This window comes from Cimex lectularius, unplaced genomic scaffold (assembly GCF_000648675.2).
Source record: "Cimex lectularius strain Harlan isolate CLEC.00 unplaced genomic scaffold, Clec_2.1 scaffold320, whole genome shotgun sequence".
NCBI lineage: Eukaryota > Metazoa > Arthropoda > Insecta > Hemiptera > Cimicidae > Cimex > Cimex lectularius.
This window is the reverse complement of record NW_019394176.1, coordinates 306,947-326,685: the sequence shown is the minus strand read 5'-3', so window position 1 is coordinate 326,685 and position 19,739 is coordinate 306,947. Positions and strand designations below refer to the sequence as shown.

The following is a 19,739-nucleotide window of genomic DNA, read 5'->3' as shown; positions in this document are numbered from 1 at the left end:
TCCACGTCGAATTTGTACCGATATAATTCCTCTCTGCCGCCCTAATTTTAAAAAACGGATTTAAACAATACAATTAAAATAATTTTTTTTATAAAAGTTAAGTTTTTGTCAGTCCGTCAATCTGTGGTAATAATATAGATTTACGAGTAGTGATAGTGTAGGACCTACTTTCATCTGCCCCTTTGTATATGTGCAAAATGAATGCATGTATTTATTAGCGAGAATGTTTGATGAATGAGGATGAATGAGCACAGGCCGTTCGTCGGATTGTTTCATTACCTCGACGGCCTTTTTCTAGGTTTAGTCTTATGGTATGAATGAGGTTATCGGGCGGAATATCAGTACCCAGGAGGCTCCCTGTTTATCTTTTATTTTTACAAAATGTGGCAGACGAATGAGTGTATTTATTAGCGTGATTGATGATGGATGCACGGGCACTTTAAATACGTTCAGGAATTGGTGTGAATATCGTGTATCCCTGTGGTCCTCGAATTATTCTTAATCTTAGTATGTATGGCATGTGAGTAGTTGAGTGAGTGTATTTATTAGCGTGTTGTAAGCTGTTGTCGGTCAGTGATTTTGGTATGTGCTGGTATGGGAATGGTGCGGATGTGTCCCAGGTCATTGCAACCGAAAGATAAGCATTGGTGACTAATTGAGGTGGAAAATTCAGAAAGGAAAAGTGTGTGAAAAACCTAGCTGTTAGACCGGCAGAAAAACTATCCCCTAACTAATTACAGATTTATCTTAAACCGCCTTTGGCCTTTTATGGCCGAGGATGCTGCAAGGTGGGCTGATTATAAATAAAACTTTCTATAAATACAACCACCTGGAGAACCGTGTCTGACTGAACACCCTCCTGCTCGTCTTGGAAGTGCTTAAAACAAACAAAACCGCCCCTAAAGATAACTCGCGTTAATATTAATTCTAATGCACAGCAAGAGATATTTTTGCAAAGAAAATTATAAAGCATGAGGCCCTGGGTAAATGATGTACTTTGCTCTGATAGAAATAAAGCTGTTGTTTTTTTTGTTTTTTTACCTTGCTTGAAAACATTGTGTAAAGTGTAAAGTTAGGTTGTTTGTTGTTGTTTTTTCTGCAAGACCTCTCTGACTATTAAGTGAGAATATATGACCCCATAATTTAAAAACAGGCTTATTCTTGTCTGGGTTTTTCCTTTGCATACCTTTTAGGTTTAACACTACTGCCCTGTATGTGGGTTATTTAAGGTCAGTCGCCTCCATAATTGTTTTTAGCCCCACGTTATGTCCATTTAAACTTGAAATAGACGATATTCCCCCACTTGGATTAATTTCGCAGATCAGCTGTTTAAGCCGGGTGCGAATCCTTCCTCCAAGGCCTAAAGATAGTGACTGTGAAAGTCGTGGATGCAGAAAAGGCAAAAAAAAAAGTGAAGGAAAATCCTGTCATTTGAGAACATGAGCATCTACAGCGTAAGGGCTTCACGCTACCTTAGGAAAGAATTGGGTGGGTACATTTTGATCATGCCTTTACTTCAATTTCATATTGTATTTTCCTTAAACCTACAATATTCTGTTGGTCGTAATTATCAAATTTTATATTCTCGGTAATTCTTAATCGTAAATAGTGTTTGTCTTTGTGTTCTTAAAACGCGGCCTGATAAGGTCAATAGCGATTAAAATACGCTTGTGTGCGATAAAACTATGTATTATTTTCCACACGTGTCAAACTTATAAAACAGAAGTGATTTGTTAATTATCCATTTATAAATTAATAATAAATTCTCAGTAATTATGGCAATTCTTGTGTTGTTTAAACTCAAGCTAGGCGGGCTGAAATCATAGTATATATATAGAAATGGATATGGGCGTGAAAACCTAGAATCTGACTGGTTTATAATATCGCGTTACTCCATTTCCGCTACTTGTGAAGATTATTTTAAAAAAATCAAAAATTAGGTTTTCCACTGATCAAATCGTCTAAATTTAAACTTTATATAATTTTATTTTTTTTAAACATGGAGATAAGTCAAAAACAAATCGTTATTGAATGAGTCAAGCCAAGTAAAAATGGGAACGGAGCGATTAGGGATCATTCCCTGTCTTAAAAAACAAAACAAAAAAACATGGAAATTCCATCGAGATGGTTGCTAAAACGCCTGGAGAAAACTTGTTCTCATCCGGCGTTTTTTAATACCGGTTTTTCCCCTTGGACACTGTAATTGAGTGATTTTTAAATTTATTTACGATTTTTCTTTATGGTAAAAATGACTGTATATGAGTTGCGAGACCCTTCGATGTGCGGCAAAATTTGTGCGTTTTTTTTTTTTTTTAATCATCCACCAGACATTGATAGTTGATGAATTTGGGGAAAAAACTACCCGCATTAATGGAACAGGTCTTTTAAATGTTCTAATTCGCTTAAGTAACAAGCCAAAATCATTTTTTGGTTGGACGGAAAAAATTGGTGGAATTGGCAGACTTTTTTCTCATCCACCAGAAATTGACAGTTGATAAATTTAGAAAAAAAACCGACCCGCATTAATGGGACAGATCTTTTAAATGCTGTCATTTGCCTGAGTAACAAGCCAAAATCATTTTTCGGTTGAACGGAAAAAATTGGTGGAATTGTTTCAATTAATGGACAACGATCTGTATAAATGAAAAAAATTGCTCAATTGCTTTAATTTGCTAACGTTGTCATTAAAAGTCAGTTTTTTGGTGAGGCGACAAAAATTGGTGGAATTGACCAACTTTTTTCTCACCCACCAGAGATTGGCAGGTAATGAATTTGGAAAAATACCGACCCGTATTAACGGTACAGGTCTTTTAAATGCTGTCAGTTGCCTGTGTAACAAGCCAAAATAATTTTTTGGTTGGACGGAAAAAATTGGTGGAATTGGCAAACTTTTTTTTTCTTTTCAACCATCGGATATTGGTACTAGATCAATTAATGGACAACGATCTGCATAAATGAAAAAAAATTGCTCAATTGCTTTAATTTGCTAACGTTGTCATAAAAGTCAGTTTTTTGGTGAGGCGACAAAAATTGGTGAAATTGACCAACTTTTTTCTCACCCACCAGATATTGGCAGGTAATGAATTTGGAAAAATACCTACCCGTTAACGGAACAGGTCTTTTAAATGCTCTCAGTTGCCTGAATAACAAGCCAAAATAATTTTTTGCTTGGACAAAAAAATGTGGAGGAATTGGCCGACTTTTTGCTCATCTACCAGGTATTGGCATTGATGTATTAATGGATGACAATCTGTATCAATGAAAAAAATTGCTGTAATTTGCTAACGTTGTGATTCAAAGTAAACTTTTTGGTGAGGCGGCCAAAGTTGATAGAATTGGCCGACTTTTTGCTCATCCACCAGGTATTGGCAGGCGATGAATATCCGTTGTTTTAAAGGCAGAACGGAATCTTTTAACTGCTGCAATTTGAGCAACAATCCAAAGTCGGTTTTTTGCTGGGGAGGAAATGTTGGTGAAGTTGGCCATTTTTTCTCACTCACTAGATGTTCATGTTCATGAATGAATTAAGGAAAAATATCCTGCATCAATGGACAGATTCGCTTAATTGCTGTGATTTGATCATGAAGCGATTCGTCAGTCATTTTTGGTAAGCGGCATAATTTGGTGCGGTTGATGAATTTTTTGGCAATTTTTTCGCCCCACCATATTGACACAAGAATATCCGCAGTCTAAAAGGCTAAACGGAATCTCTTAACTGCTATTTGCTTAAGCAACAAACCAAAATCTATTTTTTTGTGGACGGGAAAAATTGGCAGAGTTGGTCATGGCCTGAGTGTAAAATTGGTGACCAGCCTTGTCACATTGGTCTTTATATGTTTCTCAAAAACAAGTTTTTTTTAACTTTAACTGTTTTGATCTTCTCAGGATTGACTCCCAGATATTTCTGAGTTGTTTATGGTCAACAATTTCGGCCATTGTTGTTTTAAAAATCTATGAGTTCTTTGTTCATTTCAACTTGCTTAGTTTCGCACTACCCTATAAATTGAGACATTCTGACCTTATTGATGATAATGAACCCAGTGTTTTTGCAGCCGGAGTTGAACGAAGGATTCTATTTCCGTCGGGTTAATATTCAGTTTTACCCTCATATAATAATAAAGTATAATCGATGAGGTCGATAAGGGACGCTTTTATTCGACCCCTTCCTCTTAACCGACATGTATTTACAGCATATAAAGAGTCCATTCAACTTTTTCAAAAACTAAAATTAAAAAATTTTCCATTTGGCAACTTGGCGTTAAAAGTTAATATTTGTGACAATAGTCTCCAGCGAGGGTTTAGAGGCAGATGTTGTGGTAGATAGGTTGTGGATTAATGGATTGGAAGGTCAGTTAAGAATGGAAACTTTTCAGCGAGTCTGGGGTGGTAAAAAGTATATCGATTGTGTACGTAGGTTCAGTCCAAAAATATTTTGCCAAGTAGTCTTTTCAGAATTTCGTATCATATTTGCCGGATGAATTTGATGTGTAAACTAAATATTGGGATTTGTGATGGCTTTTTTACTCTACATTGAGGGGCCCGGGGTTCTAGAATGTAAAGATAGGAAGTTGAGGGTGTCAGTAAGGAGGTCGATATTCATAGGTAGATGGAGAGTAATGGAAGCAGGTTTGCTCCTCTCGACAACTGGTAAAATGGGGTGAAGCGAAGATGATCAGTTCCTAACGAACCCTACATGCTTGGGATGACATGGAATAAACGATTTGTGTGGTAGGATTAGAGCCCTCATGTCAGACTAGATCCAGATCAAAGGATTGGGTATGTCCAAGAAAACCTTCAGGAAGATTGTCGCAACTCGAGGTAATGTCATTGGTGTAGAGACCAAATAAAACAGAAGAGCTTTGGATGACTTGGGAGTATCGGTTTGTGAGGAAGGATTTAAGGTCAAGACATGGAAATGGAATTCCATGAGTTTGTTGACTCGTCCAATACCTTATTAAAGGCCTGAGTTAAAGGAGAATCGTCAGATGGTATTGTGGATACTCGAGGGAGGTGGCGATGGTGTCGAGGTGAGATAAAATGGTATGTATCGAAGAGATATGAGCGGAAGTATCGGTTTGTGAGGTAGAACTTAAGGGTATAGTAATACATCCCTGAGCTTCCTTACAAGACCTCGTATCTGATGTAAAGCCCACACAAAGAAAAGTGCTCAATTATTATTTAAGGACAAGGGAGGTGGATGGTCGAGTGTGATTGTAACAAAACCGTGATAGTTGAGCCATAGCTAGTATAGCTTTTTCAAGTACTTTGCCGAGGATCGGAAGGTTCATAGGGACGATATGGAAAGTCGAATGAATAAAAGAGAAAAAAGGGGAAGAAGTTTAAAACGTGTAGGGCAAACTTTTAAAATTGGACGTCATGTCTTCTCATCGATAGACGGTTGAAGGAGTCTATGATTATGATGATGACGATTTGTCATGCAACAATGAGTTGAATTAAAACGATTCTACAAGGTCATCAATTCATGGGCGAGTGGACAAAGTTGGTTGCATTTGCTCGTCATGTCTCGCCCACCATATTCACCAAATGCGGCAGATTTATTGGCAATTGGTGGTTGAGTCAACGATATCCGTTACTGCGTTTTTAATAACTCATTGATTAAAATTGGACGGAAAATGATTTATAAAAAGTTAGATCGCCTAAGAATACTCCGGTACATATTCAGGGTATACAAAAGATGATTTTTAATTTTTAAGAAGGATACGTAAATCATTAGTTACATGTTTTGACTGGTGTCCTTGCCATTGCGTAAGTCATTGCAGCCCTGTTGGCATTCCGTGTTGCCTGGGTATATCTCGTACCTCGTAATTCTAGAAATTATATCCCATTCTGATCGACCTTGCTTTAATATGATGCTTGCTTCTGGGGGAACCGCACCGGTTGCGAGGGTGGGTTCTCATTGACCCGGCCGATTATCCTCCCACTGCACCGAATCATGCGATATCGAACATCCCGGCTGGATATGTTTAACCATGAATAATCATAAACCGAAAGTTAAAAAACAAACATTGTAAGAATTTCTGTTTTCGTGGGTGTAAAAAGAAGGAATAAAAGCTCCTGGCCGTGGTGGGGATATCGATTTTGACCGTCTCTTTCATGCCCATTCAGTTGGGCTTTCGTATGCTGAAGGTACACAGCTCGTCGGTCGTCTTCTGCAGAATCAATTTTTCCCGCCTGGTATGAGCAGTTTTTTCAGTTTGGTTATGTGAATTTCACTTGGAACAACTAGACGTCCGGAGGACACAAGGGGAAACAGTGAGGCTATTTTATTTTCCTTAAGACTTCTTATATTATTGGACGCTGTGGACGCTCGCCGGCTACCGACAGGATCCGTTTTAAACTTTCGAATTTAAACACAAAACAACAATAAAATACTTATATTTTCAAGTCCAAATTGAGATATCCATAAACGAATAGAATAAATACAGTGATGCTAATATAATTTCACCCGATATATGATTTGTACCCAAAAGAAATTATCACATGTAAGCACAAAAGAATATTTTTATGCCAGTATTAAATCCATTAGATATCGTGGTCCGATTGACGAAATAACTTCTTTCAATAAATTACTCTTTATGAAAGGTATTGGTTGAGATAAAAATCCTGGGTTCGAATCCCGCTCGTGACACTGACTTTTTTATCTCAACCAACACCTAAATAACGTGTTAGTACTCTCTCTATTTCTATCTTTCATTTCTCTCTCTCTTTCTATCCCTATGTCTCTCTATCAAGCAACCAAAGGTCCAAGAGACTTAACTTAGCATGAAAAAATTGTATCTCTTTTTTTCTCTTCTCTTTCCTCTCTCTCTTTCTCTTTCTGTCTATATTTTCTTATCTTTTTGCTACCTATCTTTTTATTATTTTATCCACTTTTCTATTTATAGGTATCTCTTTTTTCTCTCTTTCTTTCTATATTTTCTTCTCATTTTAGCTATCTCTCTTTTCATTATTTTATCTACCTTAATATTTACAGGTATCTCTTCTCTCTCTCTCTCTCTCTCTCTCTCTCTCTCCCTCTCTCTCCCTCTCCCTCTCTCCTTCTTCCTCTCTCTCTCCCTCGCTCACTCTCTCCCCTTCTTCCTCTCTCTCTCTCCTCTCTCTCTCTCCCTCTCTCNCTCTCTCTCTCTCTCTCTCTCTCTCTCTCTCTCTCTCTCTCTCTTTGTCTATATTCGTTTCTCATTTTTGATACCTATCTTTTTATTATTTTATCAACCTTTCGATTTATAGGTATCTCTTTTCTTTTCTCTCCCTCACTTTCTGTCTATATTTCTTCTCATTTTTGCTCTCTATCTTTTTATTATTTTATCTACCTTTGTAGGTATCTCTTTTCTCTCTCTCTCTCAGTATTGAAAGATATACATATTCGTCCATTTTTATAAACAACAACTCGATTGTTTGTTTTAAACGAAACTATTGTCGCATTAAGTGGCAGTACGGTGCAAAGTACGATTGTTTCCGCTCACTAGGTGTCGATCGATTGTGCTTGTTTTAATTTTTGGTATAAAAAAAAATCAATTTCACGACATCGAATAGACAGAAACAATCTTGAAATTATGGAAGATGCACGGTCTATCAGTCAATAGACGATCGTGTATGAGAAAAAATAAATAGAAATATGCCTGGGGTGTTTCGTTGAGTCGTAACAAAATCCATGTCTGATTTGTGTATTTCTCGTTTTTTCTTAAAAAATGAAAAAAATAAAATAAAATATATAAATAAAATAAATGTCGAATGGGATTGCTGGAGCTAATGGCGAATTGATTAGCCGTTCTATTGTTTTTTTTCTTTTTTTGAATAACACAAACTCAATATATGAAAATGCAAAATCACACATTTATTAGAAAGTATGACAAAACTATTAACTTGTTGTCGTCCCTAATCGGTGAGCTCTTCGAATTGGGTTCATAAAGGCAATGATACCCCTTTGTTGGTTTTTGCCTATTAAAAATAAATAAATACATAATTTGGCAGTTATCGCCGTCTGTGAAAGTCGGAAAATATGGATATTTTTCTTAAATTGGTGTTGAAAAGCTAGTTATTTATTTAAATTCGATGTAAGAGTGTTTTCTTGAATTTAACACAAATACTTTCATAAAAATTATAGTTTTTTATTTTTTCCCCTCCGATTGGAACGACTGTGAAATTTTGAATGTTTAAATAAAAATAAAATTCTCTCAAATATTTAGTTAAACAGCGGTGATTTAAAATTGTTTGTGCTATTTACGAAATGGGTCTGGAGATAGTTTGAAATTTAGTTAGCTTTTAGAAGATGAAGCGTTGGAGTTGCACGAGGGTTCGGCGACACAAAACCTCTAAACCGGCGGCAGTTTTTCAGAGTAAGTTAAATTTAAGTGAAAATATAATTTTTGAAGAAAAAAAATGAAAATTTTAAAAACGAGACTTGTAGGAAAAGGTTTTCAGCTGCGCTTTTTCACCTGATTTGTCTAAATTAAAATAAATAAAAAAAATTATCTGAGATTCCCGAGTAAAATTCTTCGATAAAAGCCTTTTGTGAAATTTAAAAAAAAAGTCCGAGGTGTTGATGCGGTATCGCGAGGAGTTCGTGTCACATCGTAATGCCGGAGTGTCCGTCCAGGGCGTCCATTTTCAACAGCCATCAGTGTTTGGTTTACGTTTTGTGTTTGTCGAAAAGGACCGAGGTGGAAAATGGGCCCGACGGCGACATGACGACTGGAAATGAACCGATTAAGACATGGGGATCATCATCGGAACGTGCATACCCGACGAACGGCCTCCTCAAGACGAAGTTCTACACATACGACGCATCCTCTACGGTAAAACCGGCTTCCTCCTCGACATAACATTTTTTTTCTTTTCCATTCCCGTGCCATCACATTATGCACAATCCATGCGACATCTTCTAGTATCATGTTGCAATCCAAATCTTGATTCTCCAACCAACCCACTTTTTTCCTATTTCTTGGTCTGTGGGGTGATCTGCACATTAGGCTTCCTATCCTCCTTTATCTGATATAAGCAGACCAAACTACTTTTTCCGAAACTTACGTATAAAAATAACTATAACAGTAACAAGTTGCGTAACAATTGTTATTAGAAGTCTTCCAATCTTCCGACAAGTATATGTAGTACGATAGTATGCAGTAAGTGTAATAGCGAAAGCTTGCGGACCGGAATAAGAGACATGCTTTAAACAAACGCCAGTAAAATGGGATTTTATTAGTTTTATACTAGTTAAGTTTCTTTTTCTAGTATTTGTAATGTTTTCATTCTGAATCCAAATACATTTTGTCTGTTTTCTTTTTTCCCTTGGCGTTCTGATATGATTCTTAATTTGTGATGATTTTCTAATTGAATTTGAATTGCCGTTTTTTAATGGGTGTTTATTAATGTAAAAAGCACACATGTTCATGTTGGTCAGGAACAAGAAGCATAGAATTTTAATCAAAAGAGACCTTGGGTGAAATTGTACGATTCTTTTCTTTTGGAAAGGACAAAAACTGTACAAACGCGTAAGAATTGAAAATATTAATCAAGGAAAAGGTTTTTTTTTTAAAAAAAAAAAACGTCCTCGAGTGCATTACTTTACCATTTACCCACACATGCTATTGTTTTCTTTTGAAGATGGCTGGATATGAAAAATATTAACCAAGAAAGGTATAAAAGGCTTCTAATGAAAAGGGTCCACGAGTGATGCCTTTTTTCACAATTCGCCCCTTAATTCGCTTACATTTTTGACGATGGGAAAAACACGAACGGGTCAGAATTAAAAATATTTACCAAGGAAAAGAGGCCATCATATAAAATACTTCTGCGCAGATGTTAAAACATGATGGCCAAACAGCCATCAAAGAACTAAGCTCAAACATAGGTCCCGAGCCATTCTCTGGCATATAGATTTACACTATCAATGAGTACCTTAGGCAAAAAGACAAAATGAAAATGCGGAAACCGTGGAATTCACTCATTGGGAATGAACAATCCAACTAACTTCTCGCACATTTTGGAAATACATCGAAGGAACCTGGAAAAAACTTCAAATCGTAACAGGATTCTTAACAGGACACTCTGCAGACTGTATTGCCGTCTAAAGAAGATTAACAGCGGGGCAGATTCTGCACAGAAGTAGAGGAGACACCAACACACTTTCTAAACCGTGGCAGTACCTTGCAGGAGGAAGTGTTTTGGGATTCTCAGCTTAACCGCAGGAGAAATTCAACCATTGATACCGGGCCTACTAATCAAATTTCTTAAGGAACTCACCAGTGTTCTAGATTCAGAACATTTGAAGGACATCTAGGTCATTTCAGCCCCAACGCATGCAAAAATCTAGTCTAAAACTAACTTCTACAATACAGTCACACAGATAAATACACTCACATCTGTGTACATTGCACTCATTCTGATTGTACTCGATATTTCTCCATTGACCTACATACAATATTAACAGAAGAAACAACAGAATGAAAGAAAGCAGGAAAAAACTTCGAACCTAACAGAATTCTTAACAGGACACTGCAAACTAAATGGACTTCTGAAGAACGCAACACGTGCACATTCTGAGAAGCAGAGGAGACACCAACACACCTACTGACAAACTGGAGCCATATTTTCCCACAGGAGAAGGTCCTCTGGAGTGTATAGCGTAACAGCAGAAGAAATTCAACTGCTTAAACTAGGCCTACCAATCAAGTTGCTTGATGAACTAGGACTCAGTAGTGCTCACATAAGCACAGAACGTGGGTTAGCTAGCTCTTAGCTCTTAAAGGGCGTAGTGTAATACACCGACTGATACATCTACATCTACAAAGTTAATAATAACACAAGCAAGTTATTCTTACAACTCGCATCATCTTCCAATATCATTTGAAGCATGTGTCGCCTACTGCTAAGATGGGTTTTAATAGAATTTTGTCTGGCTTAATGTTAAATTACAACATCCCTCTGAATGCTAAACCCAACATATTTAATACTGTTTCTAAATCTCTATCAACAGTATTAAGTAGATGAGAAATTTCTAAAAAATTTTATCAAAAAGTTTTTTGGTCTCCCCTCCTCGGCTCCTAGTTAGTTATATGTTGTATCCCCATGGATCTATTAATGGTATCTGTCTGAGCCTTCGCTTTGTCCTGAAAGGAAAAAGGGTAAAGTTCTCTAGTCAAAAGACTTTACAAGTGCCTTTTTTCACAATTTGCCTTTAGATGTGCTGTTTCCTTTCTTCAGAAGAAGGCTGGACATAAACGGGTCAGAATGCAGAATATTTAACCAAGGAAGAGAACTCTTCTAAAAAAATAGACTTCTAATCAAAAGATTCCTCGATTGCATTTTTTTCACTATCACCTATGTAATGTATGCAGAAAACTGTGGAAAAATATAATCGTGGACTCTTTTGATTAGAAGTCTTTTTTTGTATGGCCTTTCTTTCTTGGTTAATGTTTTTCATTCACCTGTTTATATGAGTCTAGCCATCTTCAAAATAAAGGAACAGCGCATGTAGGTACTCGAGGACTCTTTTTATTATAAGTCTCATCTTCAAAAGAAAAGACAGCACATGTCCTGCCATCTTCAAAAGAAGAACGGACCGCATGTAAGGGCAAATTGTGACAAAAGGCACTTGTGAACTCTTGATTAGATAGCTTTTTACCTTTTTACCTTGGTTAACATGTTTTCATTCTTACTCGTTTATACATTTTCGTCATCTTCAAAAGAAAAGACAGCACATGTTTTCAAATGAAGAATCGACCTCCATGTAAAGGCAAATTGTGAAATAAGGCACTTGTGGACTCTTGATCAGAGCGCTTTTTACCTTTGTGACTGTTGATGGTAATTTAATGTGGTTTATGTATATTACTCGAGGACTCTTCCTTGGCTAATATTTTTCGTTTTGACTTGTATATATGCCCAGCCATAGAAGAACCCAGCCCCCTCTTACCCTCCCATGCAATCGTCTTCTGAAGATGGCTGAGCATACCGATCAGAATAAAAAGTATCAACAAAGGAAGAGTCCTCTAGTACTATGTTCAATCATTATTTTACCTTTAACCCTCACAGTTGATTTCTTTTAAAGATTGGACGTATATTAACGCTTAAGAATGAAAAATATTAATCATGGAAGAAAGGCCATAAAAAGACTTGAGGCCTCGGGTGCCATTTTTCACTATTTTCACCCTCGAATGTGCTGTTCTTTTCTTTTGGAGATGAAAATTAATGTATAAGGAAGTTCTTTTAAGCATGTAAAAATGTAAGGTCGAAAAATGTTAGGCAAGGACCAACTTTGCCCATTATTATATTTTACACCTTACTTATTTTTTCTTAATAGAACAATGAATATAAGTAATTAATCCATATTTTTTTAATGGCCATAATTGACCATATTAATTATTCCAATGAACCATTAATCTGAGGTTTTTGGTTGAGATGAAAAATTAGTGTCACGAGCAGGATTCGAACCCACGGACCTTCGGCTGGTTCGAATCCTGCTCGTGACAGTTATTTTTCCAATCTATTTTATTTATTTCCAACTTATTTTTCCAAATCCAAGTGTCAGGTGGACTGTTTGAAAGAAATGTTTTCTTCCCCTGCTTCTCTCTCTACTCAAGAGGCCTTTTTCAGCAATTCGTCAAAACTTTTGTTTATTTACACGAGATTATCGTAGTATCGTCATGACATAAACTATGTAGTTGCATTTTCCCCCTTTTCGCTCAGAAAAGGGTTTTTTTTTTCAAGAGAGTTCAGCACAGGTCTCAGGCTACTTTCTGGACTACCTGCTGTCGGTTTCCTTTACCCTGCTTACTCTGTCGGTGTTTTTTGTTTTATCGGAGTTCGGAAACAACGAAATATTTGTTTTTCTATTATTAAAATGGAAACAATCCAGAATGCGGAAGAGAACGACCCGGACCCCGGGCTCATCGAGACAGTCAGGAGCATCATACCAGAACTGAGGGATTATCTGCCGGATTGTGACGGCCCCGGTAATAAACATGCAAAATTAATAGCTCCGCTTAATGTCAAAATCAATATAACAATGTTGACTTAGTTCAAGGTTCAATCCTCGTTCGGACCTTATCCGTTAATTAAACCTAAACGCTATTATAGTAACTGTTCTTTTTTTTTGTTTCAGGAATTAAATGTCCCGTCTGTTCAAAATTTGTCCTTCCCGATGACATCGAGTGTCATCTGGTTATGTGCCTCACTAAACCAAGACTGATATACAATGGTAAGTTTCAACAAACAACTCCTACATCTGCAGATAAACAGGCATCATTTTTTAAACCTATTTGAAAGACATTAGATTTCCCAGTTGAATATTGCAGAAAAACGCCCTTATTTCCTGTATTCTGTAAAGTATCAAAACAGGAGCAAACCTAAAAGCCTATCGAGCTAAACCTTGTAATGGAGCAGAGCTGTAATCAAGAGCAGGGTGTCCAGAAGAAGGATTCTCACCATTTCTCTGCCATTCGTTTCTACATGTTGGATGAACTGATGACTTAACCTTAATCATAGTCTGAATCTTTATTTTTGGCAAGTCGTTATGGCTTGAAACCATTTATGGTTGATAATGTGTCCTAATAGATAGTTTGGTCTGATTATCGACTTCCTTGCTAACCCTCAGCCATTTATCCCGGTGTATATTTTACGGTGGCTGGGGGTGAATGCAATACTCAGACTTTGATAACATCCATTTTCACATTATTTATGATCGAGATCATCAATGCAATCCTACCCTCTGATGATTACAAACCCATCACTGATGACCAAAAAACTAACGGTAGATCATAAACTCACCAACAACACAATTAGAAACAATCACTGGTAATCACAAACTCACCAATGAATGTAGGATACAAGGAAGCTGGGTTTGTGCTCTCCAGGCACTGCATCATTCTGGCTTACTGTACCTTCCTCACCAATGATGAACACAAAGCTACCACTGACTACAAACTCACCCCTGTGATGGCCAGAAACCAAACACTGAAGCAAAAGCCTACCACTGATGACTACAAACCAATCATTTATGATCACAAACTCACCAATGAATGGAGGATACAAGGAAGCTGGGTTTGTGCTCTCCAAGCACTGCACCCTTCTGGCTTATTGTACCTTCCTCACCAACGATGAACACAAAGCTACCACTGACTGCAAACTCACCCCTGTGATGGCCAGAAACCAAACACTGAAGCAAAAGCCTACCACTGATGACTACAAACCAATCATTGATGATCACAAACTCACCAATGAATGGAGGATACAAGGAAGCTGGGTTTGTGCTCTCCAGGCACTGCATCCTTTTGGCTTTTGTACCTTCCTCACCAATGATGTACACAAAGCTACCTAAATAATGTGAAAATGGATGTTATAAAAGTCTGGGTATTGCATCCACCCCAGTCACCGTAAAATATACGACTACAAACTCACCCCTGATGGCCAGAAACAAAACACTGTTGCCACAAACCTACCGCCAATGTCCAAAAACCAGTGATTAACACAAAGCTACCACCAATGATGACAAACCAGCCCTGATGATTACAAACTCACAAATGGATGGGGTATAGGAAGCAGGGTTTGTGTTTTCCAGGCCCTTCTGCCTTCTGGTTTACTGTACCTTTCTCACCAATGATGAACACAAAGCTACCGCTGACTATAAACACACCACTGATGACCAGAAAGAAAGCTGATGCCAAAAACCCAACTGTAGATCACAACTCACCAACAGTTAACACAAAGCTACCACTGATTATTGCAAACCCACCACTAATGACTACAAACCAAATCTTTTGTAGTACACTTCCCCCCTCCATGATTCAAATCCTGTAGCATTTATCGGTTTTTATTTATTTATTTATTTATTTATTTATTTATTTATTTTNTTTTTTTTTGCTTTGTCGATTATTTTTATTTATGTTATATTTTATTTTTCAGAGGATGTGTTGACAGAAGACAAAGGTGAATGTGTTATTTGTCTAGAGGAGTTAACCCAAGGCAATACCATCGCGAGACTACCCTGTCTTTGCATATACCATAAAAGGTAAGATGAACACATCAAATTTATATACATATAATTTCATTTCCTCTTCATATTGTTTTAGTTGTATCGACCGATGGTTTGATGTGAATAGGAGTTGCCCTGAGCATCCAGGAGACTGAGAAACTATTTAAAAACGAAAAAGAAAGAAATGCACCCCAAATGGTAGCAAATTAGGTTGGTGAAGTACTACAAATCAAAAAAAAAAATCATAATAGATAACAAAAAATATACAAAAAAAGCCTTGTTTAATAAAGTTTGTACATAGCTTTCTTGTACATCGCAAAACAAAACCAAAAAAAAATGCAAGCTTTTTAAAAAAAAGAAAGAAAAAGAAAACGAAAAAAAAAGTAGAGATTGTTTTTATGTGAAAGATAACTTTTATTTGTGATATGGACTGCAATCTTTCAGTTGTATAGTTAAGTTTTATTGTTTAGATTTAAAAAGGAAGTTTTTGACAATTATTGGGAAACCCAAAAATCCTGCCGAGCAACCAGGAAATCCACCCAAAATGTACATTCATATCTTCAACTTTATTACAAAATAAAATAAAAAAATGACAAAATAAATAGCGGGCGTCTGATAAAACTAATACTCCCGAAGTAAGGAGCCTAATTAGTGTACATCGATTTTTTATTTTGTTAATTACAAGACCTGAGGCGATTGGGTGAAGTTTTGAAGTATGACACATAGCCGCGGAAAAGGTGTGAAAAGTGAACGTCGGGAAAAAAAAATTGTAATTAAAAAAATATTAAATTTTAAAATTAAGATTATTCAAACAAGAAAAGGATTTTTTATGATAATCGATGTTTTTAAAAAGATAGTCAATTTTTAGTTTTTTGTTTTGTTTTTTCCTACGTTTTCGGACTTGTGAATGGATGATTCGAGTTAGTGAAAAGTAGGAAGAAAGCGAGGATGAAATTTGCTCTTTATTTTTTTTTCCTTAATTTTCTATAAAGATATGCAAGCCTCTCGGATTAACTTTGGTGAAAGCGTTACCTTTAAGGAAATGTTCATGTGATATATTTAAAAGTAAATAGCTAAAATGGCGTCAGGATTTTTTTTTTTTTTTTTAATGAGTTTAAAAATTGAAAACATGATGAAACTCCAACGTTGTCTTTTCTACCATTGCAACAGACAGAAGAGAACAAAATTAAGCATTCACATTTTACTTTTGTTTTTATCATTGCTTAAAAAAATCTTTTTTAAATTAACAATAGCACGTCTTTAATCCAAGGTTTACTGTGTACATAATTTTAAATTTTGTTGTTAAAAAGTAAATAAATAAAAGTATTTTTATTTTGTTATAAACGTACATTGTTGTTGTAAAAATTTATCAGTCGGATATATTAGCTACAACCAGATTCTTTTTATTATTATTATTGTTTATTATCATTGTTTTTGAGTATAACTTTGTTTTAAGTATTAAACTTTTTAAAAACCTAACTTGTAGACGTTTGAAAATAAAATTATTAAAGGTGTGTATTTTTTATTAACCTTCATGAATATTAATAAATTAATATTATATGCTTTAGTTGGTTCTTTAAACCAATGTATTTTTAATTGATTTATTATTTTTATGAAAAGTTTAGATGAGTTGGTGTCTTAAAGGCAAAATTATTATAGCTCAAGCATCCTGGGGAACTGATCCGGATGTCTTGAGTTCGAATCCTAATTTTTCATCTGTACACTAATAAAAATATACTTTAAGATGACCAACAAAAACATATAAATTTTGTTACAATCATATAATGTAATGATTAATGAACAGCTAACCACAAGAATCGCAAGAAGCATAATTACAAAAAATAAAAAGCCCTGAGCAATACAGTCATGCTTAATATAATTAAGCTTAATTATTTATTTTGTATATTTTAAATTGTATAATTTTCCTATAATATGTACTTCCAAAATGATTATGTACTAGGCCAAAGATAAAAAACATCTAGGATTTAAAAAAAATATTAGTGGGTTGATGTTTCTGGTATTCATGCTGCACATTTTATTTTATTTATTTTTTAATGCATCTTATATCACATATTTGAGTATTTTTATTGCATAGTAGTGATGATACTAGGAGAAAAAGCACAATCCGTAAATTGCTCAGTTCAGAAGGGAAAAATTTTGATTTGGAACTTCTTTGACCATTGACGGTAACCAAATTCTTTGTCACCAATAACCCACACTCAACGACATGAGACAACATATTTCTTAGTTTGTTGGAGGCCAAATTCATCTTCGTTTTTAAAAAGACCTGATAGCTAGGGATGAAAAGTGTGTCCTTTAAAACAATGATCAGACAGAAAAATTCTGGGGAAAACGACTCCGTTAACAATTCCAAAAGCCAGATTAAATCCCGAGAAAGTAATGTGAATTTCATGGGTTGGAAGGAGGGGTGCTTTAATTTTATGATCTTTTGGTGAAATTTCACTCAATTGGAGCTATTAAAGTTAACAATTGACCAAAATTGACTGGTATTGGCTAATCACAATGGGATCATTTTCTACCAAGAAAAAGACTGCAGAAAATTAGTGGAGCTCTGTTTGGTTGTGCCCACCCTATTCACCTAACTTTGCCCCTTTAGATTTTTAATTAATCCAAGCTTGGAAAAAACCCTGCTTGAGTTTGAAAAAAAATACAATTATAGCGGGATTTCCTGCATTGATGTCATTGCCAAAATTAAATTGGAATAGGATAGTTTCTTGGGCAATATTTTATGCCTCATCAACCAACATGCATTTTAAAAAAAAAATCTTAAATGTTGTTCGGAGTATTTTTCAGACACACCAATAGGTATCGTTGATATCGAATCCTGTCAGCCACCTCTAGAGATTGAAGATGATGACTAAGAATTTTGTGATGAAATCTTTTTTAGCCGGAAACAAAAACTATGAAACTGGGCTTTTAGTTAAGAAAGAAAAATCTATTTATTCTAACAGTTTCAAGGAGCTCAGTAGAGAGCATTGAAAATTATCGTCTGAAGCCCAAACGTTCTAACTAGTATGTAATATTATGGAAATTAATCAGAAGTTCAAAGGCAAGTCGTAAATTTCTGCTGGAGGAAAGAAAATTGTAGATTGTACAGCAAAACAAGCCATGACGGAAGGCAAAGTTTTGAATTATCCAATCCGAACACAAGGAAGGAAAAAAATGAAGTGTACGGAAAAATAGGACAAGTTTTGGATTTCAGGCGCTTTTTATTTGGACATCAAGCCGAATATTAACAAAAGACTTTGGTTCATCATTTTCAGTTGAACAAACAATACAATAAACAGAATTAGATCAAATTATGGCATTGCGGGGTACATTTAAAAGCTGACATCTGCCCACCAAGAGAAAATATTTTAAGAAAGCCTTCCCGCTTCTTTCTTTAATTAGAAGATTCTTCAAGAAATAAGCATGAGATTTCCGAACTATAATGTGATATATACTGAAGGATCTTTGATCAAGGGAGAAGTTGGATGTGCTCTGTACGATGCAGATATATTGCATGAAAATACAAACTCCCATACCAAATGAGCGTATCCTCAGCTGAATTGTTAGCCATATTGAAGTTTTAGAATTTTGTAAAGCTGATAATAAATTTACATTATATGCCATTTGTTCTGACTCCATGACTGCTTTGCTTTCCATTCAAAATACTAGACCATTGTACTATGAAAACAACCATGTGATATATCAGATGTTGAGACTCACATAAGTTGAAGTCGGAAGGAAAAATGGTTAAATTTTTCTGGGTCAAAGCTCACTCAGGCTTCATACAGAATGGATATGTCGACGAATTGGCTAAAGATGCCATTCATATTGACTACCTCAATGTTGAAGTTCCTTATTTAGATCTGCGTCCTCATATTTCCGTTAGAATAAATATAGACTGGCAAATGTTTCCACTCTGACAAGGATGCATTTTACAAGCCCCTATTTCTAGTCGGCCATAGTCCATGTTTTAGGAAGTATGATATCCCGAGTGCTCAAATAGCATCAATTTGCCGCTTAAAAACAGGTCAGCCATTTGCGGAGCGTATCTTCATCAATTTAAACTTAAGAATAATGCTAACTGTTTACTATGCAATGTAGCCAGAAGATACCAAGCATATCTTTGAGGTCTGCCCAAAGTAAAAGTTCCCACATACGCAATTACTTCAGGCGATTGAACAGGAAATGAAAGATATCCAAGAAGTATCACTCAACATCTACCTGACAAAAGAGTGTTTACCCCGCTATAGTTGGTTTTCTGATAGACTGGCCTGAACTTCTAGTGTCTGTAATACATTGTGCATTGTATTTTCTGATGTAATATGATTGTATATATTTTTAAAGCTAATAAAACAAAATTTAAAAAAAGTTCCCGCCAAGTCTGTCATGGGTATTATTTCATAGTGAGCTACAATAATTATTGAAAAACAGAAGTACAACTTACGAAGGAATCATTTTTATCATCGGAAAACTAGATTGCAGTGGTTTTCATTACCCTGTATGTTTTTAGTTTAACTATTTTATCAACTTTCAATTAATTAATCTTTTTATTATAAGGTTTCGGTTGAAATGAAAAACAGTGGCACGTGCGGGATTCAAACCCATGACCTTCAGCTCAAACGCCGCAGCTCTAACCACTTGAGCTATCGTGACTTTCATTTCAACCAGTACCTTACAATAAAAAGATTAATTATTTGACAGAAGTTATTTGGTCAAATTGACCACAAAATATAATGTATTT

At 35.7% G+C, this 19,739-nt stretch overlaps 2 protein-coding genes across 2 annotated transcripts in view; one reads left to right on the top strand and one right to left on the bottom strand.

Moving 5' to 3' along the window:
* The window catches only part of LOC106663100 (intraflagellar transport protein 172 homolog), a 31,627-nt gene extending 25,354 nt beyond the window's left edge, over nucleotides 1–6,273 (bottom strand). Inside the window, exon 1 of the mRNA XM_024229983.1 lies at nucleotides 5,739–6,273. The gene's annotated coding sequence lies outside the window, so the exon portion shown is untranslated. The remainder of the gene's footprint in view (nucleotides 1–5,738) is intronic.
* Nucleotides 1–15,560, top strand: part of LOC106663101 (E3 ubiquitin-protein ligase ZNRF2) — a 28,808-nt gene extending 13,248 nt beyond the window's left edge. The window contains exons 2-4 of the mRNA XM_014387677.2: nucleotides 13,121–13,216; nucleotides 14,920–15,025; nucleotides 15,087–15,560. Of these exons, the coding sequence (XP_014243163.1) occupies nucleotides 13,121–13,216; nucleotides 14,920–15,025; nucleotides 15,087–15,144 (260 nt within the window). The 3' untranslated portion in view covers nucleotides 15,145–15,560. The remainder of the gene's footprint in view (nucleotides 1–13,120; nucleotides 13,217–14,919; nucleotides 15,026–15,086) is intronic.
* The last annotated feature ends 4,179 nt before the right edge of the window (nucleotides 15,561–19,739 follow it).